General features: G+C 34.6%; 1 protein-coding gene across 1 annotated transcript in view; it reads left to right on the top strand.

Annotated features, from left to right (window-relative positions):
- Window positions 1-26,386, top strand: part of LOC130243144 (dynein axonemal heavy chain 11) — a 140,820-nt gene that overhangs the window by 35,428 nt on the left and 79,006 nt on the right. Inside the window, 16 exon segments of the mRNA XM_056475211.1 lie at window positions 2,666-2,899; window positions 5,855-5,986; window positions 6,228-6,388; window positions 8,760-8,916; window positions 11,983-12,128; window positions 12,209-12,325; window positions 12,475-12,613; window positions 14,732-14,824; window positions 14,918-15,112; window positions 15,200-15,277; window positions 17,757-17,889; window positions 18,015-18,142; window positions 18,332-18,480; window positions 20,543-20,693; window positions 21,642-21,773; window positions 22,094-22,267. Coding sequence (XP_056331186.1) covers window positions 2,666-2,899; window positions 5,855-5,986; window positions 6,228-6,388; window positions 8,760-8,916; window positions 11,983-12,128; window positions 12,209-12,325; window positions 12,475-12,613; window positions 14,732-14,824; window positions 14,918-15,112; window positions 15,200-15,277; window positions 17,757-17,889; window positions 18,015-18,142; window positions 18,332-18,480; window positions 20,543-20,693; window positions 21,642-21,773; window positions 22,094-22,267 — 2,319 coding nt within the window.

Below are 26,386 nucleotides of genomic sequence, written 5' to 3'. Positions count from 1 at the left end.
CAGCTTTGAAAGCTAAATGTGTTGTTCCAGACACCTTAATAAACAAATATATATGTAATAATAATAGTAAAAAAACATTTAAAAAGCAAAAATTTACCTACCTCTCTCCTTCCCATAAAATGTGCTAGTTTGGATGCAATGTAAGAAGTGGTTCCTAGCATGCCAACCAATGACATATCACTAGAAAGCCCAGGATGTCCTCTGCACAGTACAACAGGACTTGACAGAGTAGAAAATTCATGAATACAAGTCAATGGGCGGGGTCTCAAGAGGTTATTTGTTAAAAATATATTTACCCTCATAATATCTTATCAAATACCATTACCTTCCCTGAAATCTCGAAATTACTTTTCTTCATTTCTGGTCACATGAAATGCTTCTAGGGCATGTCTATCAGGAAATATAGGGAAAAATATTTCATTTTTGCCCTGCATTTGTTCATTGATCAATCTTCCTTCATTTTGTTAGCAAAGCCCATGTTTTAATGATCCAGTTGGTTCCCAATGAATGAAACCTTTAACCTCATTTCAGAACTGTTTCGATTGGATGTACATCATGGTATGGGAAAAAGGACAAACTTAACTTACATTTCATGGTGACGTTAAAGAATATATATTAAATATGATAATAAAATTGTGAATATTGCATATCTATAAAATACAGTCAATATTTAATTAAATTGTATTTAAATATTTAATTAAATCAATATTTACTTGATATTTAATGAAATATGAATTCTGCATTGCATATGCAATGTGCAACTGTAAAATGTAATAAAAATACAGTAACACTAAATCAAGCTAAGATATTAAACTATGGGCTCTATTTTAATAATAAAGGCTCACAAGTCTAAAGTGCATGGTGCAAAACCATTAAGAGCCTGTTCAAATTCACTTTTGCTATTTTAAGGATGTAAAAATACACTTTGCACTCTGGCGCATGGTCTAACAGGGTTGTGCAGAGACTCAGCTCCCATTCCCTTTAAGTGTCAGTTGCGTCACGCCATGGTACATTTGCTATTACATGGTGGACTTTGTTAGTAGAAAAACCGATTGCTTTACTAGTGAGAAAACGGTTAAACAGACATTCTGCAGCGCGAGGATAAAGAATGAGCCTTCTCCATTCGGCCTCTTTACATTTTGTTTTACTCTTTATTGTACTTTTACTCTACTTAACTCCTTTACTTTTATAGATAAGGAAACGGTGTTGTTCGCACTCCACTGAAAACATCCATTAGCCGACATATTTAATTTTGTTTGTTAAGAGCAAACATTTGTTTCAAAACTTTTTCTAAATTCAGTTCTAATTTCCAGCAAACAAATAAATAAACAATAATAATGAAGTGTGGTCAAAAAACTGAGCTATATCCAAACACACGTCCTATTCTTATGCCCTATATGGTGATGCACATTCTTCACAAAACCGACAGGTGGACAAATCTAAACTTGTTTTTATTAAAACAAATATAAACATGCATGTAATAATAACATTATACAAATGCACATTTTCATGAATAAACTGAAAAAAGCACCCCGAAATGAAGAAGGCATGGAGGCAGTGGTTTTTATATTTATGTAGAAAATAATTATTGTTGTAACATTTTAATCCTTTTTTTAATCCTATTTTTTTTATGTAAAATATTTGTGTATTGCTGTACATCCTGTGAGTGTTAAGCAGTGTGTAAGCGTTTGGACCATATAGGCAAAACTAACGCGCTCTGTGCTGGACTTTAGATTAGGTTTTGTCAGTGACGCAGCTTATTTCAGTTCTTTAAGATGGCAATGTGCCTTAACACTCCTGCTTTATAGACCAGCACACCCATGAGTCCACAAAGTGCCACAAATGGATTTTCTATTTAAACAACGTGGTGCAAAATGTGAAAATTAGGGTTGCGTTGGTCTGAAAATAGCAACAAATTGCACCGAACATGTCTTGTGCCGTATTGCCTGGTGTATGATAGGGCATTTTACATTTTTAACTTTAAATATAAAAGAAAAAGTTTAGGTTAAAACCAAATTATTAAACATTTATTTTTATTTTTATAAAACTACACTTATAAATGCATATATGGTACAGTTATAATATATATATATATATATTATTTTTCTATATATATATTTATTTTTCTATATTATATTTTTCTATATATAAATATATAAATATATTATATATATATATATATATATATATATATAATATATTTATATATTTATATATTTTTAAATATATACATTATTTCATTATACATATTTTAATGAAATAATATTTTTTATCAAATATGCCAATTAACTGAATATAAAAACCACTTGTTTTTTATTTAACTTAAATTTTGAAGTTTATAAAAGATTAAGGTATTACATAAACATATAAAGCAAGTTAAGGCAAGTCATTGTTTTTCTATAGCACTTAATAGATAACTATGCAGATTGTCAAGCAGATTTAACTAAACAGAACTTTAAATTAAACTATATGGTAAAATAATTTTATGTAATGTTAAATGAAAAATTGGTTTCATTAAAACTTCATTTACACATTTTTAAATATGTTAAAAAAAACATGGTGTCTGCACCGACCATATGTATAAAAGTAAATAATAGGCCCGGATATGAGGATAATCTAGAAATATTATTGTCTGATTATTGCTAAAGGAGTTGTTTCTTCTCAGGTTGAGCTCTGGCTGAACTGTCTGGAGGATGTGATGAAAGAGGGAATGAGGAGACTCATAGCTGAGGCTGTGGTCATGTATGAGGAACGGTCACGCGAACACTGGGTTTTGGAACTGCCAGCTCAGGTGGCCCTCACTGCCTCTCAGATCTGGTGGTCCGCCGACATGAACCTGGCATTTGAACGGTTGGCTGAGGGATTTGAGACAGCACTCAGAGACTACAACAAAAAACAGGTCAGTCACTTACAGTATACAATCTGCACAATATTGTTTAATAATTGGGTCTTTTTCAAGTCTTTTTTTTTTTTCTTTTCTTTTTTTTTTGACTTGATCCTCATTATAAATAATTCCGCTTTAGCTCATTTCTTAGCTTGCTCTCTGTATTTGGTCCATTTACTTGTCATTTCCCCAATGCCTGTTCGTCCGCACACCAGACAAACTTTGGGTCTTTGAATTGCCAGGTACACTTCATTCATTTATTCATTTTCTTCAGCTTAATCACTTGATTATCAGGGGTCACCACAGGGAAATGAACTTCTAACTATTCTGACATACAGTATGTTTTACAAAGTGGATTCCTTTCCCAGTAAACAGTACTGGGAAACTTCCATACACTCTCACATTCACACACTATGGCCAATTCACTATTACCCAATTCACTTAAACAGCATGTCTTTGGAAACCGGAGCACCCGGAGAAAAACCCACGCAAACACAGGGAGAACATGCAAACTCCATACAGAAATGCCAACTGGTCCTGCCGGGCCTCAAGCCAGCAACCTTCTTGCTGGGAAACAGTGCTAACCACTAAGCCACCATGCCGCCCCAAATCAATGTTCATTAAGAAACAATTCGGTTTTCATTTTGAATTCACGAGAAAGACATGTTTTGTTGGCCACACTATGTTACACTATGAAAGATCCCCCCAAAACTGCAACCCACAACAACAACAAAAAAAAAACGTATCTTATCTTATTCTCAGTGTAAAAAATACCTCTGCCACTTGATTTAAGAACTAATGACTTTCATGAGCAAATCTTTTTACTGAGAAAAAAACCCCAAACAAACACAGATACACACGCATACAACAAATATAGTAGCATTGGTAAACAAAATACTCTTGTGAGCTAGTTAATAAATCAAAAACTTACACTCCAATTCAAGAACAAATTACCATTTCTAATGCTTCTAAAAGCCCAATTTTTTACCTTTTTTCTGTATAGACAAAGGTTGTCCACGGGGTCTTAAAACTCATTAAAAGTTGATAAATTAATATAAAGAAATTAAGGCCCTTAAAAAGTATTAAAAAGTCTTAAATCCTATTTTGCAAGGTATTAAATTTGATATCATTTTTGATCATACAATGTATGGTTGTATGCTAAAGTTTGCCTGAATTAAATCTGTGATTATCAGGATGCTGTGTAGTTTATGAAATCAATTAAATCCTGCTAGATTTGACATCATACTGCTTTTTTTGCTGCAGTAACCAAGGCAACACCATTATTTCTGCCCCTCTATAGGCGCCAACCTGCCTAATTAGCTAGATTTATTCATTCGTTCATTCATATTTTTTTTCAGCTTAGTCCCTTTATTAATCTGGGGTCGCCACAGCGGAATGAACCGCCAACTTACCCAGCACATATTTTTATTTTATATTTATATTTATATTCAGTTTCATACTTTACGCAGCGGATGCCCTTCCAGCCGGAACCCATCCCTGGGAAACATCCACACGCACACACTCATTCACACTCATACACTATGGACAATTTAGCCAACCCAATTCACCTGTACTGCATGTCTTTGGACTGTGGGGGAAACCGGAGCACCCGGAGAAAACCCACACGAACGCAGGGAGAACATGCAAACTCCACACAGAAACGCCACATGACCCAGCGGAGGCTCGAACCAGCGACTTTCTTGCTGTGAGGCGACAGCACTACCTACTGCGCCACTGCGTCGCCCTTAGCTAGATTCAATATATTGTTTTGAATTAGTTTCTTACATTAATATTTAGTAAATATACTGTAAGTTAAAATCTCGCCAGTGTTTCCGGTTGAAACCTAAAGTGGTTAAAAGTCAGGGGTCACTAATCTCGGTCCTGGAGGGCCGGTGTCCCTGCAGGGTTTTGCTCCAACTTGCCTCAATACACCTGTCTGGATGTTTCAAGTATACCTAGTAAGACCTTGATTAGCTTGTTCAGGGGTGTTTGATTAGGGTTGGAGCTAAAATCTGCAGGACACCGGCCCTCCAGGAACAAGTTTGGTGACCTCTGTTATAAGGTCTTAAAATGTATGGAAGGAGTCTTAAAAAAGGTCCTCAAAGGTATTGAATTTCACTCTCTAACTCTTGTATAAACTCTGATATGCCATTACTTTTGTAAGCAGTGCTAGACTTCTCGTTTTCAGACACAGGTGGAGCATGTCTGTAGTACGGATGAGGCGATGATGAAGCTTCTGAAAACATGCACTTGCTTCTTCATCGTAAGTATGATGAGGCGAATAGTGCTGATCCTTGTAGACTGCCATGAGGACGTTCATATCATCCCTGCAGCGTCAGGATCTGTCATCAAACGTGGGGAAGGTTAGCATGTCCTTGGCCGGCGTTTGAATAATCTGCCTCTTTCCCTTCAAGCCCCTGATTGGAGTCGCTGTCAGACAGCATGGGGTGATAAATGCAGTACAACCTAAGCTGCTTTTACACCAAATACAGGCAGGAAGATTACATCTCATTTGCCTGTCTGTGACAAGGATCCACAGTATCGCCTCTTAAACGCCTTCCCCCAACTCGCGCACACACACACACACACACACACACACACACATATATTGACCCAGCACTCTCATTCATTGTCACACACTCTCACAAACACACACACACAGCAGCTGGCCGCTCTTATTCATAGTCAAACAGTCTTACACACTCGCAGTCTCCCCAACATTGATAAATGAGCTCTGTGCTTATTTGGCCTCCCAACTGGAATATATGACCTTGCTCCATAAACGTGGGGGGATTTCTGTGATGAACACATGACCCTGAGCCCCTGTCAGTGCAGTTATTACCATCCACTTCTCTCTGGCATGTAAATTGATATAATTACTGTAAGCAGGGGCCACAAAGCTCACTGTATGCTCTCAAAAGCCATCATTGTGCCCTCTGAAGCTCTAAAATATCTGCCCTACTTCTCCAGATTGCCCAGCTAAACTCCTTGATAAACATGTTATTGGGGGAACTGAACCCGGGTGACAGGCAGAAGATCATGACCCTGTGCACCATAGATGTTCACGCCAGAGATGTGGTCTCCAAACTCATCGCTCAGAAGGTTGGGTCATGTTTACTGCGCTGTGTAAATAATGATCATGTTGACTAAAGGATGCTCTGTTTCCTTGTTTTAAATCATTTAGTGGTGTTTGGCACTTAGTTTCTCAGTCATTATTTTAATTGGATTTAAATTGACAAGCAAGTAATTGATTAATTAATTGAGTTGGGAGCATTTAGGCTGTGTGATCCTTTTTTTTCCTCCAGAAGTGTTTTATTAAATGTTTGAGGCTGTCTTTATCCAGGTTAGCAGTGCTCAGGCGTTCGCCTGGGTTTCTCAGCTCCGCCACAGCTGGAATGACAAGCAGAAACACTGCTTTATCAACATCTGCGATGCCCAGTTTTGTTATTCTTATGAATACCTGGGCAACACGCCACGTCTGGTCATTACACCCCTCACAGACAGGTAAATAGTTAAGTATCTTCAAGAAAGTCAAGAATTAATTCTTCAATAAATGTTTTGAACAGTTATATTGAATGTGTTTAACATCTGAACTTTAGTAGGGATTTTTTGTTGTCGTTGCCGTTAGCAAATGAATTAGTAATTTCACACACACACACGCATGCACGCACGCACGCACGCACACACACGCACACACACGCACACACACACACACACACACACAAACACACACGCACACACACACACACACACACACACACACACACACTATTGAATTCCATAGTTTTCCATATCAGAACATATTAAAAATTCAAAAAAGTGATCTGGTTCTTGGTTGGTTTTAATAATTGGAAAATAAAACCTCTCGTTATGTCAACACATGACGCCTTACTGTGTGTTCACACTGAAGGCGGTGAGAGCGTCAAAGGTCGCTCTGGCCGCCCTGGCGACAATGCTGTCTGCTGTACTTTTTATCAAATCCATTTAACAATGGAAGATCAAGTTGCATGTGATGTGGCTTTGCTCCACTTAATTATCAAATGTTTTCATATGTCTAAAATATTCTGAAGCAGCAATACTGTTTTGTATTGTCGCATGAGATTCCCACCTTTTTAAAGAAAAGTAATATAACATTAATGCACATCAGTAACTTGGCAGTAACTTTTTTAATGTATGTTCCTGTAAGAAAACATTGCAAATAATTGGAAATCCAGCGACCGAGGTAATCAAAGCCTTGGGAACAACTGTGTGTCGGAACCAAAGTTCACAGTGACTGTGTTCTCTGGACTCCTCCCAAGCGGTGGACTACTTCATTCTGATTGCTTGCCGCCGAACCGCGTCATAACTCATAACCATTTTGCATCATATGACACAATATTACTGGCATTTTACAGTTGATAACAGCAGACTTTTAGCCAAGAGAAACAAACAAGTTGAAGCAAGATTTAAAAGGATACTGTACAGTCATATAATTTATTTTCACTCAATAAATAAATATGTGAAATGAAAAACTGAATTTAAATAAAAATAATTAAAAAAACACATCTTTTATTATGTATAATCTATTACATAATATTGGCAACAAGATGAATGCTAAAATTATGTTTTACTATTACTACTGTACACAGTTTTATTTTAAGTGATGCTATTGACAATGATCAAGATACTACACTGTAGTTCCAGGAAAAACTCTATAGAAGAAAAATCTTTCTATAAAAGAAAATAGATTTTAAACAATGCATCCTTTAAAGACAGACCATGTAAATCAGACTATGTAAAACAATATATGTCAGTGAGGCTAATTGGGAAAAAAATGCTTTTATGCTAGGGAGCATCAAACTCAATGGAACAAAAAAAAAAGACTCAATAAAACAAAATCATTTAGTTTGATGAATCCAGATCTACACGGTTCCAGAGTGTAAGAAGTGAGGCAGATGAAGTGATACAACCATCATGCCTAGTGCCTAACATACAAGCTTGTGCGGGCAGTGCTGTAATCTGGTGATGCTACAGTTAGTCAGATCTAGGTGTACCAATGTTATATGCCCAGAGTTTAAGATCATCTGAATACCTAAATATATGAATGACCAGGTTACTCCATCAGTGGATTTTGTTGTTCCCTGATGGCATGGCCAATTCTATTATGCTTGGATTTATCTTTCTCAAATTGTGAAAGAATGTTTTGAGATGTGTAAAACTCTAATTTTACACATGTATTGGACACCACAGAGTCCAGAACTTAACCCTATTTAGAATCTTTGGGATGTGCTGAATTGTATTGTTTATTAATTTATGGATACATATTTATATACAGTGCTCATCATATATAAGTACACCACTTACAAATATACATATACATTAGATTAGTGAGTACTGAAGCCAAATCTGGAGATTATCTAATAACTTAATTAGATCTTAAGTCTAAAATAACTTACGATAACGGTCCAAAAACTAGTACACGCAAATTTACTTGTTATAGAAAAATATTAAATAAAAATTTTTAAAAGGGTAAAAACCAAGAGAAGGCAAAAAAATAAAATTATTTAGTTAAAAATTTGTAGGTTGTAATTATTTTATTTTATTAATTTTTTTCCAATATTTTGCATTATCTTTCAATTTATATATATGTTTGGTGATTATATATTATTTTAATAAATAAATAAATCTGTTTTGTTTAAACAGAAATAGATAAAAATATTAATTTTCAAAATGGGGTGTACTGAGCACTGTATAATACATAAATTAAATGTATTATTTATTATTTGCATTTATCAGAATCAAGCATTTCAGAGAGCCTTGCCATATTTGCCATATAAAAAGCCTTGCCATATTTATTTTTTATTCTGTGTTTTGAGATTTCTGTTTTTAATTACAGGTGCTATATAACACTGACCCAGTCATTGCACTTGACAATGAGTGGTGCTCCAGCAGGACCAGCTGGCACAGGAAAGACTGAAACCACTAAAGACCTGGGCAGAGCTCTGGGCATCATGGTCTACGTCTTCAACTGCTCTGAACAGATGGACTATAAGGTAGACACACTAGCAGAGATGGGACTCAGCCACCTCAGGACAATTACCAGTGTATTCTCTGATCAGATGAAGTCCTAATGCATGTAATTACTTTGCTGAATAGACTTCTGCCACTTAATTGAAAGAAATCAATGACTGATTTGTTTGAAACTTTAGCACAGTCGGCTGGTGCTTTGGAAGTTCTCCACTGTTTTGTTAATGCGAGACATCATTATCAAAAACACCTCTGTTCATAAACCTGCCAATTTTGTGATTTTGGGCTCTTTGGCGTTTCATAAAGTGTTTTTTTTCCCAGTCTAATGGAAAGATAATGTCCAAAAAACACTATTAAGTGTTTCTAATATTGAACTTTAATGTTATTATTTGTCTCTGTAGGTTTCAACTAGAATTTGTATTTTTTGAAGGGCCATTATCTCAAAAACATTTATTTTTTAAAATCCTGTACCAAGCCATAAATATTCACTTCAGCGACAAATACATACACCAGACTTCACATTTTAAATTATCATATTTCCCAGATTATTTAATATTTTTCATGATATTTCATGATAAGCAAAATTCCCTCTGTGTAAAAATAAAATCAGATTTATATGCAAGACATGTATGCAAGCTAGCACATGTTTAATTAGATAATGTCTTGTTTAAATAACTTAAAACATACAATTTAAGAAAACTTTACAACAAATGTTAGCAGTTGTTCATGTAATCAATAGGCCATTTTCACAAGGACTCTCTTAACTTCTACCTTCCAGCAATGCAGTGTATTGGTAGTTCCATCTTGCCATTAAATGGAAAACCTCTTGGGAAAATTCTCAACAAACTGAAAAAATATTAACATTGCAAATTGGCATTTAAGACTATTAAGTGTCCAAATGTTTTTATTTTAATGATGGCCTGCTTTCTAACTTTAAAAATGATTATGTTTCCTTGAGTTATTAAGAATAGATGTAAGCTAGTGTTTATTAAGAAAGTATAAATTTGCTAGATCTTATTATTTCAATTTATTTCCTCAATTATGAATTATTTTTTACTTTGATACTGCTATGAATATACATTTATAAGATATATTATATGTGAATGTTCCAGCACGAGTAAAACTCTTTAATAAATCTTTTCATATTACGCGTTAAGTTTGCCACCTATAAAAGCAATCAGTTTCATTAATTAGTAATTGATCCATTCTCACATACATACCTTTTTCTATTTGAATGGATTAAGTTAGGATAATGTTCTTCCATTAAATACTTGGTGGCTTTAATTTGATATCAGTACTAACTTTTCTAATATAGATTTATAAATCTATATATATATAGATATAATATCTAATATAGATTTAAAATGCTATCTTCTTATGGTTGAGACACACCTAGCTGGCAGTCCAGGTTAAAGGGCCATGAACCCCCCCCCCCCCCCCCCCCCTTGTCTCAGCAGTGTGTTTTCACACCTCTAATTTGAAAAAAGTCAGGAAAGTGGGTCCAGCTTTGATTAGGTGGGAGTGTTAAGTGGTGAAAGAGGGAAGGGTTTGCACGAAAAGATGAGTTTCAGTTCATGCACGCCCTGCTTTTCCCAGATGAAACACAAACTGACATGCAGGGGAGATAGACAGTGACTATGGGCGCACTCACACAATGCTATCCGAACCGTGCCCAGTCGCGTTTCCCGATTTGTTTGAGAAGTGTGAGTGCTCTGAATCACCCTCAGGCGTGGTTCAGTTGGCCGGTCCTGGCCCGGTTGGAAGAGGTGTGCCAGAGCGGCGACTAGTTATTCAGCAACAAATCAGAACGTGCGTGTGATGTAGTGAAGTAACACAGCAAGTGAATAATACAAGTCAAGATGAGACACAAAGAGGCCGGCTGTATTTTGGTACTAAATGCTGCTTTGTTTACACTTTGCACATGCCAGTCAAAAGTCCCGGTTTTGCCATTCTGAACGAAAAAGCCAATACTCCCCCCACAGTGCTGAAGACACATACTCTTGCACAGGCGAAAAACACACGCTTTTGAATCAGTTGGCTGCTGTCTGTTTGGTGTGAATATGGGCAGTTTTTTTGGTCCAGACGGAACCAGATGTGAGCCAACGTGAGGCGACAACACAGTTCTAGGTCAACTTGGTATTTGAAAACAAAATCATTAAACTAATTATATAAAAAATCTATTTGTGTAGTGCAGAGATAGACCCAGAAGTGTCGTTAGAAAGGGGAATGAATGTATTTACAGTGGTAAATACATTAATTCCCCTTTCTAATGACACTTCAGGCTCTATCTCTGCACTACACAAATAGCTTTTTTAAATAATTAGTTTAATGATTTTGTTTGATCAGTAAGAGTCGCATACAATATTATTTTGTTTAATTTTATTTCACTTTAATGTTAAACATTTATATAAACGTTCTATATTAATACATGTAAAATACCCATATATGGATAAAAATGCCAGATAATTTGAATATTTTTGTGAATCAGCTGGCTGTGAAACAACCAAAAAAGCAGCACAAAAATTTAATAGCAATAGCAATTAAACTTAATAACATCCCCACAAATTTTTTCTTATTATTTATTCTTCAGGACTCAAAAAGGTCTCAAATGCTTCGATTTGCCTTTAAAAAATGTGCAGCACCCATGTAAACGTCTAAAATATTTATTTGACAAATGCTGACAAGTATACCAACTTCATCTACATAAATACAGGAACACAAATCAATACGACTTCATTTATAGTTCCATTTACTCAGTTCTAACTGAGATTTTACTGATCGGTAAGTTTGTTTAAGATGGCAGCTGTCTTGCTTTGAATGCAGACAGCAGAAAACAGCTGTAGTCTTCATCTAACCGTACCTAGTAAATAAACAAGTGACTGGGTGAGTTCTCTATTGACAGGGCTGTGTAGTTGGAAGTATGGATACACTGCTTTGAGTCAAACAGGTTGTCACATGATGTCATGTGAAAAGGGTCTATTAAGTGGGGAAACATGCTGATTACTATTAACTTTTTTACTCTATTCACCTTCAGTGTCTTGCCATAACAGTGGACACAGTGAAGTGTTTTGCTGACTTGTTTTGCTTCTCAGTCCATAGGGAACATCTTTAAAGGTCTGGCACAAACGGGGGCTTGGGGCTGCTTTGATGAGTTTAACCGGATCGCTGTGGAAGTGCTGTCAGTGGTGGCAGTGCAGGTGAAGACCATACACGATGCCATTCGCAACCAGAGGAAGAGGTAAGGGGGTTGTATTTATAGGTTTCTAATTTTTTTAAATGTGAACTATTCTGCCATGTTTTATCAATTTTCCCTGGCAGATTCCTGTTTTTAGAGGGAGAAATTAGCTTAAAACCTTCTATTGGGATCTTCATCACAATGAACCCTGGGTATGCCGGACGAACTGAGCTGCCGGAGAACCTCAAAGCTCTTTTCAGGTACAGACTGACAGACATTAACAGATACGTTATGATAAAAAATAAAATAAAATACTAATTAAATGTAAATGTAAAATAGATGAGGCCTTGTATCTGAAAGCAGTGTGTTGAGAATGTCATGAATACCACATCATTGCTGTGAATTGCAGGCCATGTGCCATGGTGGTTCCTGACATGGAGCTGATCTGTGAGATCATGTTAATGTCTGAGGGATTTCAAAGTGCTCAGATTCTGGGCAACAAGTTCATCACCCTCTACAGGCTCTGTAAGCAGCTGCTCTCTAAACAGGTATGCTGACAAATAAAGGTGCCATACAGGAAAACACTTATTCAGGGGAGATCAAAACCCTACAGTTTTCCAAATTTCTGAGCCACAAATTATTGTAACATGAGTAAAAGAATTTTGAAGCATGAGTTACACATGTAGAATAAAGGTGGTCTTCACGTGTCCAAAAATGTGTTCCTCAAAACTGAAAAGACCTGTAAATGTGCTGCATGGAATAAACTTTCTGACCTGAGAAATGTCCAGCAGGAAAGACACATACCTGACAGTACCCAATCGGCACATATGGACAGCAATTTGCTATTAACAAGTATAAACAAGGTGGTCAAAGAAAAATGTTGGCTTAACTACTGTTGGAAGCCATCTTCCTGACTGTAGTAGAGCAGCTGTGTGCGCTATTGTATTCATTTATCATTTATTATTCAACAAAGTAAATATCAGAGTACATAACTCATTTTACATTACACTTAAGTGGGGTGAGCTACATTAAATTCCATAGTGTTTTGTTATCAGCACCACAGTAGAAAATAAAATTAAGCACTCTTCTTGTGGTTGAGGTAACGTGGGTTTGTGTGTGTGTGTTTTCACCTTCTTATTTTCTGATGAAAGTCCCGCTGACTCATCAGTGGTGGATGGAGTGTTGAAGTCTGACTTGGGTATTACACAGAGACCTGATACATTATATTGATATATTTGGATTTGACCTGGAACTGACCATTTTAAATATCATCCCAAACCCGCAAGTGTCCCAGGTCAGCTCCAGGTTATAGCCACAACTAAAATTCCTTTAAATTTTAAACAGTGAAGTTTACATTATATATGGGGAAAAAGACATGAATACATAGGGTTAGTTTTTAGACAATATTTTGACATTCCAGCCTAGCATTTTGGCTGTCTATAAAAAGGTGCAACAAAGAGGAAAGTTTTTTTTTTGTTGTTGTTTTTTTCCTGAGGAAACCTAAATCTTTTAGGTTATGTACTTTTACAATGACATTGTTTTATAAGCATTTTATTACATTACTTTTTACATTGTAGCATGGTATGGTAATCTGAGTCTGTCTAATAAGAACAGGTTGGGTTGCAGGCAATATTATCATTATTAATAAAACTGGGCCTATTGCAGTTTACAAAAAATCCCAGGTTATTCTTTGCACTCTGGACCACCCATTACATGCTGAGCTTCAGTTCTTGCCATCAGGAGTTCCTTCATGCAGGATAAATAGAACAAGAGATTAAGTTCTACTATATAGAACTTAATATTGTATATATTAATATAGTATGGGAGCTATTATTTTATTAAATAAATCCAGTGAAGATGAGGAGGATGTATTTGGTTCCTAAAATCACTGTGAAATGTGTAGCACTTGGTTTTTTTAACATGTTAAATGGATACTTCATTCAGAAATATAAAATTATCTTTATTTACCCAGTGGTAACACTTTATTTAGATGGTCAATTTGTCTATTAGTAGACTGTTTGCGTAATATCTGTTGATATGCTCCTTCAACAGGCATTAAACTGACTATAAGAAGCTTTGCAAGTACTTGTCAACTTACACTAACCCTAACCCCAACCTAACAGTCTACTTATAATCTAATGAGAACTAGTTGGCATGTAGATGCAATGTAACAAATTCAACAAACGGACCATCGAAATAAAGTGTGACCGAAATTTCTAGCTGTTATTGAGCACAAAAGAAGATATTTTGAAGAAAGTTAGAAATCAGTAACCATTGTCTTCCATAGTATTTGTTCTTCCTATACTATGGAAGTCAATGGTTTCAGCTTTCTTCAAAATGTATTATTTTATGTTCAACAGAATAAAGAAACTCATAAAGCTTTGAAAGCACTTCAGGGTGAGTAAATAGTAGATTTTCATTTTTAGGTGAACTAACCCCTTTAAAATTTAATTGGGCAGTTATATATCTCATTACATTTATTTTTATGGTAAATTGGCAATGTGTTCATATGGCTAGTGATATATATTACATTACTGCAAATTTACTTTCCTTAAACAGGACGGTAAAGTTGAGTCTGAGTCTGAAAAGGAAGTTCATTAAAACAATGTTAATAATAAACGGTTGTCTAGTTTTGATCACAACTTTACATGATTTCTCTGCTGTAGGATCACTACGACTGGGGTTTGCGTGCTGTTAAACCTGTGCTGGCTGTTGCTGGAGCTCTCAGAAGATCAGATCGGACTAGGCCAGAAAATCAGGTGATGGACTTTTTTGTGCTTGATTAATAGCTCTGTACAGTAAGTACAGCATGCATGGGTTTTGACACTTTGACTTGCTGTTATGTCATGTAGGTGTTGATGCAGGCTTTGAGGGATTTCAACATGCCGAAGATCATATCAGAAGATGTTCCCGTCTTCCTCTGTCTGATTGGAGATTTGTTCCCTGGTCTGGAAGTGGAAAGGCGGATTGATGCAGAGTTTGAACATTTAGTCCGTCAGACTAGTCTAGACTTAAAGCTTCAACCTGAAGACACATTCATTCAGAAGGTACTACACTATTGTTTGTGTATAACATGAAGTTAGCATACCGTTTTAGATCTACTATTAAAGTCTTACTTTGTATTACTCTTGAAGGTTGTCCAACTGGAGGAGCTTCTGTCTGTTCATCACTCAGTGTTTGTGGTTGGTGAGGCCGGGACTGGAAAAAGTCAGGTCAGTACACTTGAATACACACTATTATCTGTTTTCCACATTTACATTTAGTCATTTAGCAGATGCTGTTGTCCAAAGCTTACACTACCTGACAAAAGTCTTATCGCCCATCCAAGTTTTAGGAACAACAAACAATAACTTGACTTCTAGTTTATCATTAGGTATCAGAAGTGGCTCATATGAAAGGCAAAGGCTTCTAGATTACACTTATTTTACCAAAAAAATATATGATCATGCTTCGATTTTTTTTTATTTTTTATATTATTTACTTAGGACAGTTAGGTGTGACTTTGCTTAGACAAAAGTCTTGTCACTTAACAAAGTCTTGTAACCCCAATCCATGATTTTACCTTCACTCAACTTGACTGATTTCTATGAGAATCTTGTTATGGGACTGTGGATAATATTTCATAGTGGCATAAAATTATTGAAATTGTGGGCTCTAACAGCTTGTGGGAAGAAGCGTTGAGTATTCTTTCCGAGCGGGCTCTAATATTCCGGAACGTCTATCTGATGGCAAGAGCTGGATGAGACTGTGGTAGGGATAGCCATATTCATAGTTTCACGATGGAGTTTTAAAGATAATTGTATCAACATTTAAATATGATTACGCACTAAGTAATTGTGTTGTATTTTCTTATAATGTAAATTAACTCTATGATGGTTAAATTTTTACCTGACAATTAATAGTTATGGAAATAAAAGTAACAAATGGTTTTTGGGCACCGTTTTACTTGTAAATAATAATAATAAAATGCTTCCCCTTTACGGCTTTGAAAAAATATGTTGTGCAGCGTACATATATACTTATATACATATATACTTATATATATATATATATATATATATATATATATATATATATATATATATATATATATATATATATATATATATATATATATATATATATATATATATATATATATATATATATATATATATATATATATATATAAAATGCTTATATATAATATGTATATATATGTATATATATGTATGTGTATATATATATATATATATATATATATATATATATATATATATATATATATATATATATATATATATATATATATATATATATATATATATATATATATATATATATATATGTGTGTACATATATATATACACACATATATATATATATATATGTATGTGTATATATATATATATATATATATATATATATATATATATATACATATATATATACACACATATATATATATATATGTGTGTATATATATATGTATATATATATATAGTTGAAATCAGAATAATTTGTCCCTTGAATTATTAACCCCCCTCTATATTGCTGTTTAACAAAGAGAATTTTATTTTCCAACACATTTCTAAACATAATAGTTCTAATAACTGATTTATTTTATCTTTGCCATGATGGCAGTAAATCATATTTGACTAGATATTTTTCAAGACACTTCTATACACCTTAAAGTGACATTTAAAAGCTTAACTGGCTTAATTAGGTTAACTAGGTAGGTTAGGGTAATTAGGCAAGTTATTGCATAATGATGGTTTGTTATGTAGACTATCAAAAAATATATACCTTAAAGGGGCTGAAAATTAAAATGGTTTTTAAAAAAAAATGTAAAACTGCTTTTATTCTAGCCGAAATAAAACAAATAAGACTTTCTCCAGATAAAAAAAAATGTGAACATCAGACTGTGAAAATTTCCTTGCTCTGTTAAACATCATTTGGAAAATATTTTTAAAATGTAAATACTGTTACTCGACAGATATAGAACTATGTGAAGACATTGGCAAGCAAATGAATGCAAAAACGAGTGTAATTCTATTATACATCAGATTGTTTTGTTTTTACTCTAAAACATTCATTGTTAAAAATACTGAAATAGTTATACATAATGTTTTCTAGTCATTTTTAAATATTATTAAATAAATTAGGAAATTACCCATGGCAACTGTATTTACATTCGTATTTACATTCGCGCTCCCTGTTAGAATAACATGTGAAAGCAGGAGAGAGGGTGTGTTTTAGGACACCTGTTGCCTACTACTACTACTAATTATTTGTTACTATCATTATTATTATTACTCATTATTATGGAGAAGAAGAAGAAATTGCAAAGGGATATAATTACATGAATGGTATTTTAAACATTTTAATATGTAAAGATGTGTAAAATATAATAATATGTGTAAAATACAATGTAATAATTACTCAGCCTTTTCATCCATAATGATGTTGTCTTCAAACCATCATCATTAATTTTAGCTAATAGTTACACATTAGGATTAAAGAATTGTTAAATTATAAAATTCCTATCATATATTCATCATATATTTTATGTTTGGTTAAATAGTAATATTTGGGTTACTATTCTTGTGATCAAACTCCATGCAGTATTTAAGGAACACAGTAAATCACAAACAGATGATCCTAATGATCATGAGTAATCTTAAAGAATATTCTTGCTCTGTCCTAAAACAGATCCTAAAAACTCTTCACAAAACCTACTTCAGCATGGGAAGGAAGCCTTTCTGGAACGATCTGAACCCCAAATCAATGAGCAATGATGAACTGTTTGGATTCTTCCATCCTGCCACTCGGGAATGGAAAGATGGTACATCAGCATCCTGTGTTTTGTAGAGCTGATCCTGTCCAATTCACAGTACATAACTTACAGTTTAGACAAGAGATCCATTCCCCCTGCAAGACTTTAAGACTGTGAATCTCTTTGTTTGTCAGGTTTATTGTCACATTTCATGCGGGATCAAGCCAGTAACTCTCACTCAGGGCCCAAGTGGATTGTTCTGGATGGAGACATTGACCCCATGTGGATTGAGTCTCTTAACACCGTCATGGATGACAACAAGGTACCAGTTTGTGCCAGTCTGTTTTTATGAAGATGTTTGCGTTCAGCTGATTAATCGGTGGCAATACATTTTGATATATTTAAACATGGTGCTGAGCAATACCTCATACAATAATGATGAAGTTGTTGCAGCAAAGCATAAATTCTTAAAATTGGCAGTGATGTAGTAATGTTGTGCATGTCTCTGCAGGTTCTTACTTTGGCTAATAATGAACGGATTCCTCTCACTCCCTCGATGAGACTACTGTTTGAGATCAGCCATCTGAAACACGCCACCCCTGCCACTGTGTCTCGAGCTGGCATACTGTACATCAATCCTCAAGAGCTTAGCTGGAGCCTGTGAGAAGTTCACTGAATTCACTTTTCTTTTTATTTTTTTTAAATATCTGCTGTACTTTTTATGCACATTTCAAATTATGCGTCACGTATTTGGTTTTTGGGAACTTCCATTCAATATAACTCAAACCACTTTAAATAATATGGTTGCGCTAAAAATGATCCATATACTGTACATAACTGCGTGAGAGGTACAGTGCTCAACATAAATGAGTACACCCCATTTTGAAAATGAATATTTTTATCCATTTCTCAGTGACTATATGTAATATGTTTTGGTGCATTTGAAAAAAAAACAGATTTATTAAACGAATATATTCATTAAAATTATATTTTAGAGTCAGCGCAATAACCTAGTGGTTAGCGCGCTGACATATGGTGCAGTAGCACTTCAGGGCAGGCCCGTGCACAGACCCTTAAAGGGGCAGTTAATAAAACTTAATAAAGGCAAAAAGGCCAAAAATAAATGTTTCAAAAAATATATATATTTTAGAAATAGAAAAATAACATATTTAAATTTATGCGAAATATTGGAAAAAAAATAACAATCTAGAGATTTTTAACAAAATGTATCAATTTTTTGTTTCTCTTGAATTTTGCTCTTTTTAAATGTTTTATTTATTATTTTTCCCTAACATATAATTTGGCTGTATAATTTGACTGTTATTGTAAGTTATTTTGTTGGATTAGCTCCAGATTTCGCTTCAGTACTGACTAATCTAAGGGTGCACTCACACTATGCTATCCGAACCGTGCCCAGGCTCGTTTCCCGGATCGTTTGAGAAGTGTGAGTGCTCTGAATCGGGCTCAGGCACGGCACGATTTGGCCGGCCCTGACCTGGTTGGAAGAGGTGTGCCAGAGCGCAGTTCACTTGGGCTTTGGTGCGGTATGCTTAGTGTGGGTGCAAAGCGTGCCTGAAACTGAAGACGAGACGTGACTTTTAAGGGACTGTTTGATATGGACTTATTAATCATTCTTACTGTTTAATGAACGCAAACTGTCATAGTTTATTAAAGACGCAAACCCCTTACTGCATCACAGCTGCACCTTTAGCAAACCTCCTAATTCCTGCAGCATGAGGACTTTATGATTGTTTATGAGCGTTAAAAGTGGCCGATTTGTTCATCCCAAACCACTAAATGACATAACTAAAGAAATCTCCACTGTGCTAAGCGAGACAGTGCTTCTGAACAATGCATCATCGATGACTTAAGCGATGATGTAATTCATTAATGTCACTGCATCCCAAACAAAATAAAGAAATCTCTGCTGTGCTGAGCGAGAGCACTTCTTAAACTGAACAGCCCATCATCTATGACGGAAGCGTGCTGAGGTGTGAATGCAATGTGAGTGCGGGCTGTCAGGGGAGACGGGAGGGGGGACAAGCGTGCTTCGGCCCGGTTTAAGGCAACTGTACATAGTGTGAGTATGCATGTACCTGTAGCAGTGCACCAAATATTAGCATGTAAATGAGGATCTATACACCTTTCAGAAAATACCAATTAGAAACATGATTTATGATCATATTCTAAGTTCATACTTTTGGGGGAAAGAGTATTTAGTGTATAATAATCTTCTCTGTTTATTATAATAACATTTTATCAACAATATTAATGAGCAATGGATAAACTGTGAGGAGAATAATACCACCTTATTGTACCCAGTTTTTAAAAACACTTCACTGATTACTTATGGGGAAGTTTCATGGGGTGTAGGAAAACAAATACTCCATCTAATTCACAGCGATTCACATTTGTGATGGATTAAAGGAAAAGTTCATCAAAAAAAAAGGGAATTTGCTCATAATTTGCTCACCCCAGAGTGGCTCCACACCTTTACAGAGTATTTTTCTGTTAAGCACAATGAAATCTATTATGTTGAATGCTATTGACATCCATAAGAATTCAAAAAAACTATATATGTGTGATTACCGGTTTGTTACATTTCCCAAAAGATCTTCTTTTGTGTTGAAGAGAAGAAAGAAACTCAAACAGGTTTGTAACAAGTGAAGGCTTAGTAAATGATGACAGGAACTTTCATCAGCTCTTATTCATCCGTGTCTAGATCTGTTACGAGTTGGATTGATCGCAGAGAGAGACAAACTGAGAGAGCACACCTGACCATTCTGTTTGACAAATACATCCCTCGCTGTATAGAAAAAATGAGAAGCTCCTTTAAGACCATCATTCCTATTCCTGAGAACAGCATGGTTCAGGTACAACACACTCTAGCTATATGCTCATTTTCAGCAATTCAATATATTGTGATAATGAACGTGCACAACAGTGATATTGTAGGCACTTTTAAATACAGCGAATAATTATTTACTATTTAAACTTTTAGAGCGTCTTTTTAAAATATTCCGATTGTTTTATTTACTGTGGTTGTTCATCACAGCAGCAAATGCTTGAAGAGTTAATCAGCTATTTATTTTCAAACATTAACATTTTCATGTTAATGTGGCTTACTGTATGACAGGGAAAATTCTGTGACTATTTATAGACCTTTTGTTTGTTAACTCATACTGTAAGTTAAATAAAGTCAATGTAATGACAAATACAGAAGCATTTATTAATATTAGGTGGTTAAAAACACATTAAAGCCTTAATCGTTTTATTAAATGGAGTTAATTATTAAAATTCAATAGTATTTTAGTAGTATTTTTAAATGAATATATAAACATAATATGGTCATTTCTCACTGTTGATTTTAATGCATTATAGTTTATCATCCTTTTGCAATTTAATTTGTTTAAGGCATTAATTTACGCTATCATGTGTACATACAATAAAGAAATACAATTCAAGTATTTTTTGTTATTATACCTGTTAAAGTAACCTATGTTTGCAGCTATTTTTACATTATAAAAAATATCTGTTACTTAACAGTTTCCATGTTTTCAAAAAGTACTTTAAAAGTGTTTTCTGTTTATTCACAGTTGTGAATTGCATTATGGGACCTTGATCTCTGCTCTGGCTATGTTTGATTTTGAAACTATACAGTTTAACAAAGTAATTTTTGTGTTGACATTTTAGTTTGAAATAATATAATGTATATTAAAAAGTATATACCGAAATAAATCTGTGAAATAACAGAAAATGTACTGCCTGTATAATACAAGATATTATAAACTTTCAAATCTTCACTGACATCTCTCTATCAGACTCTCTGCTCCCTGCTGGATTGCCTGTTAACCCTGGAAAACATCCCGGCTGATTCTTCAAGGGAACTGTATGAGATGTACTTTGTGTTTGCCTGTGTGTGGGCTTTTGGTGGAGCCACCGTCCAGGATCAGGTATTTATTTATTTATTTATTTATTTGTTTGTTTATTTATTTATTTAGGAATATAAATTGTATAGAAATACAGCATTTTTTATCTGTGAATTTGAGTTGATTTCTTCTTTAGAAATATGAATAGGAGCTAAAAAAAATCGCAATACATCTCATATTATTTTATAAAATAATATATATATAAAACAAATATACAGTATACAGTACATACGTGCATGTGATAGACATAAATACCCAACATAAATCACTGTAATAATCTTAATATAACCTTAATGGTTGTTGTTTTTGTATAATATTGTGTCATTTCTTGATGGATCACTCAGCTTCATGACTATCGGGCTGAGTTCAGCCAGTGGTGGATCAAAGAGATGAAGAGTGTGAAGTTTCCTGTCCAGGGCTCTGTGTTTGACTTCTACTTAGATCCTCACTCCAGACGCTTTGTGCCCTGGACCGACAGTATACCTGCTTTTGAGATGGACCCCGATACACCTGTACAGGTTAGGCCAGGATAATCTAGTCAAAGCCTGATTCAACTGCTCCCTGATGTAGTGAATGATTCTGAAATACAAGATCAAGAGAGCTTAACGGAACTTAACTGCAATTTAAGAAAACACATGTGATTACAAAGAAAAGACCAGCAAATTAAGAACAGATCTTCATCGGTTTGACAGCAAACATGTTTCAAATCTTCACAAGGTAAACACATTAAGAAAACACACTGCAAATTCTAACAACACAAACAAATTAAGAAAACGCGATGCGATTTCTCATAACACATGCAAATAGCACGGAACATTGTTTAAGCGGACCCAAAAAACTTGGACTTGGCTGGGATTTGCTTATTGTGCTGTGTTGCTCAGTGAAGTTGTAGGTGATGTTAAGTTTTTTGCTTATTTTAACATACTGATTACACAATATTCTCTTTTCACAATGACATCACTTCACTTCCCTATATCGGCAATGCAGTGTATTTTTAGTTCCGGTTTACCTTTGAATGAATGGGAAACTTCTCTGGAAACTGAAAATATTAACATTGCACATAGTGATTTAAGACTAATAAAGTATTGGGCTTGTGCCCAAATGTTTCTCTTTCAATACTGAGCTGCTTTCTGAGTTTGAAAATGATTGTTTAAGTTATTAAGAATAGGAATAGGCTATTGCTTATCAAGGAAAGCATATGTTTGCAACCTTTTCACTTATTAATTAAGTAAATTTAATTTTTTAAATCAATAATGGATTTAGTTTGGCTTTGATTCTGCTATGAATATATATGTATATTATCTGTTACATGTAAATATTCCAGCATTAGTAAAAGTCTTTATTAAATCTTCACATGTAACTGGTAAGTATGTTGTCTATAAATGCAACCAGTTTCATCATTTATTAATTACTGATCTATTAATGTTTTGTTCAGTTTCTCCATTTGAATAAACTAAGACAGTGTCTTGTCGCCAGCTACTGGGTGGGCTTAATTTGATATTAGTACTACCCTTTATTAATGTATCAAATACTACATATTATTATATAATATATATATATATAATAAATATTACAAATAATTTCTTAATATAATACTGAATTCAAATGCAGTCTTCTTGGTGTTATTTTTCAACTGTATATTTTTATAAGGATTTCGTTTGATTATTAAGAGTGACATACAACATTGTTATTCTATTTCGTTTAAAATGAATTTTAAATAGATATGAATGTTAAATGAAATACCTTTATGGAAAAAAAGTCAGAGAATACGGAGTTAACTGAGCAGTAGAATGTGAATAATATGAATGTGTTTGTGAATCAGCTGTCCACTGTAAACAACAACAGTAAAACACCCACAGTTTTATTTATTTCTTATTCTTCGGGACACAAATTTTTTTCATAAAAATAAGCAGCACCCATGTAAACATCTGAAATATTTTTTTGACAAATGCTGACAAATCCATACCAACTTCATCTGCAGTAAAGACAGCAACACAAAACAATACACTCCGTTTAAAGTCCCATTTTCTTGGTTCAAGCGGAAACCCGGCTGATCTGTACATTTTTTGTAAAAGATGTCAGATGTCTCACCTTGAATGCAGACAACAGAAAACAGCCATAGTCACAGTCTAACCGTTTCTGTAGTAAATATACAGCTGACTAGCTGAGTTCTCTGTGGGGAGTTCTGTGTAGGCGGAAGTAACGATACACTGCGTGGAGTGGACCAGACACCACGTGATGTAAAAAAGGTCTATTCGCTTGTTAAGTGGTGACGTATGTAATACTGTTTCCGGGTCCAAGCCACCACTCATTTGAATTGACAAAATATTTGTTTATGATCACACATTAAAGTGAATTTTATATAAAGTCATAGTGTACACAGCAAGCTCTGGTCTTGCTGCATCACAAATACCAAAATTTATGAAAAAATGAATCACTTTTTGCCCATCGGATATTAGGCATGGACATATATATTGCAGTCGAGATTTTCGAAAGTATTACAGCGCTTTGTAAATGTTTCTTATTACCATTTCATGAGTCTCATCATACAGTTTGATAGAGTGCTTGGACCCGGAAGCCGATTCGTGTGATGTCACACTGTACAAGCAGATTCCCTTGTCTTTAGCGCAAACAAAGAGCCTAAATTGCAGAGTCCGTCATGGTTTTGTATCCCCTTGAAACATTTCCGTTGTGTTCCATGTTATTTGCATATGTTATGAGAAATTGCAGTGCATTTTCTTAATTTTTGCTGTCAAACCATTGAAGATTTTTTCCTAATTTGCTGGGGTTTTTTGTAATTGTGTGTGTTTTTTTAATTGCAGTGTGTTAAGCTCTTTCAGCCACTGCACTGAAATGTCTACATACAATATGGTACCTTTAAAAGTATCAATACTCTGTACTATTTGCGATATCAGAGGGAACTTAAATTGTTTCAAATGACAATACTTATGTAGTGTGTCTTAATTTCTTCTTTGCCAGAGTTAGACTAGCCAATCTAGGAAATAATATAAAAGTTAAATGAAAATATTTGTTGTTTGTGTTATTTCAGCCTTCAGCATCCTAAATAATTCCACAATTATTCATTTCGATTTAATGGCAAAATCTGAAACATGCATGATGTTTGAAATGGAATGATGATGGAATGCTGATGGAAGCTCATATGAACAAACAATGCATGTCTGTGGTGTGTGTGTGTGTGTCTGTCTGCGGTGTGTGTGATATCACAGTTGGAAAGAGAGCGTAGCCTGTTTTGATTTAGCACAAAACATGGATTTTGTATCATTTCAAATATGTCCATATTGACACATATCGAAATATCAATAATTCAAACACTTCTTTGACTAATACTTCCTCTTACATATACACAGTGGTGTAAAGAGTACTGAAAAATCATACTCAAGTAAAAGTACCATTACTTGCCTAAAAAGGTAGTGCAAGTAGAGTAAAAGTACCTGTTGTATATATTACTCAAAGTATGAGTGAAAAGACCTTTCAAAAGTACTCAAGAGTAGTGAGTATTATGCTGTAAAAAGCTGATGCATTTACATGTAATTGTGGATGTGTGTAAACGTAACATTCTGTAGTGCATCTAGTTATTTCCCAGCATGTACACAACATCATAAGACGTTAATATTTGGTTAGATTTAGGTTGTGATGTCAGGTGACCAAAATTCATTGTCTAGCCAGCATCTAAGGACAATGTGATTTTGATGTCCAGTAATGACATCAAACGACGTTGATATTGGGTCGATTATAGGTTGTTAGAAACTCACCAAAATCCAACGTCGAACCAATATCTTAAACCAACGTCATATTGATGTCAGAAATTGACATTTATTTGGCAGGTATGGCAACCAAAATCCAACATCTGATAGACGTCATAGCAGTAACGTCCACACAATGTCAAGCTGTAACGTCATTAGACGTTGATATTTGGTTGATTTTATGTTAGACGTTAGACATTGACGTCAACCTGACATTGAGTTCTGATGTCAAACCTATTTTCATTTCCAAACAAAGTGTGACATCCCCAACAACGTCAATTTGACGTCATGTTGACATCTTGTGCCTGCTGGGTGTTTAGGGCCATTTTGGTCATCATGCAGTAAACATCCGTCATCTTCTCATCAGTGACATGCATCTAAACAGTCTCTGGTCAATGCGTGTAAAGGTTTTGGGCATCTTCTTGTACCTCTTTAATGCGTCCAAACTGCTGCATTTATAAATCGCCCATGTCTTGAGGTAGTTCATTATGATGCAATTCATCTTCTATGTGCGATTTGATTGGACAGGAATCACAGAACTGATTCTTCTAATCTTCATAGACAAGAAAAAATAAAGTAGTGACTACAGGTTGAAGGACAGTAGTAGAGTAAAAGTACCAATACAGCACTAAAAATGTACTCAAGGCAAAGTAAAAGTAGACATTTATAAAACTACTTAGTAAATTACAATTCCTGAGAAAAACTACTCAATTACAGTAATTTGAGTATTTTTAAGTAGTTACTTTACACCATTGCATATACAGTACATGATCACACCCTGATCTTTTTTACAACACGTTATATTTCTTTGTGATCCACTGAGAAAATGTACTCTGACGAGAAGCACTTTAATTTCAGAATAATGGCATGCTA

Source organism: Danio aesculapii, chromosome 16 (genome assembly GCF_903798145.1).
Source record: "Danio aesculapii chromosome 16, fDanAes4.1, whole genome shotgun sequence".
In the NCBI taxonomy this organism is placed as follows: Eukaryota; Metazoa; Chordata; class Actinopteri; order Cypriniformes; family Danionidae; genus Danio; species Danio aesculapii.
The sequence above is the reverse complement of the archived record's forward strand: the minus strand, read 5'-3'. Positions and strand labels throughout refer to the sequence as shown.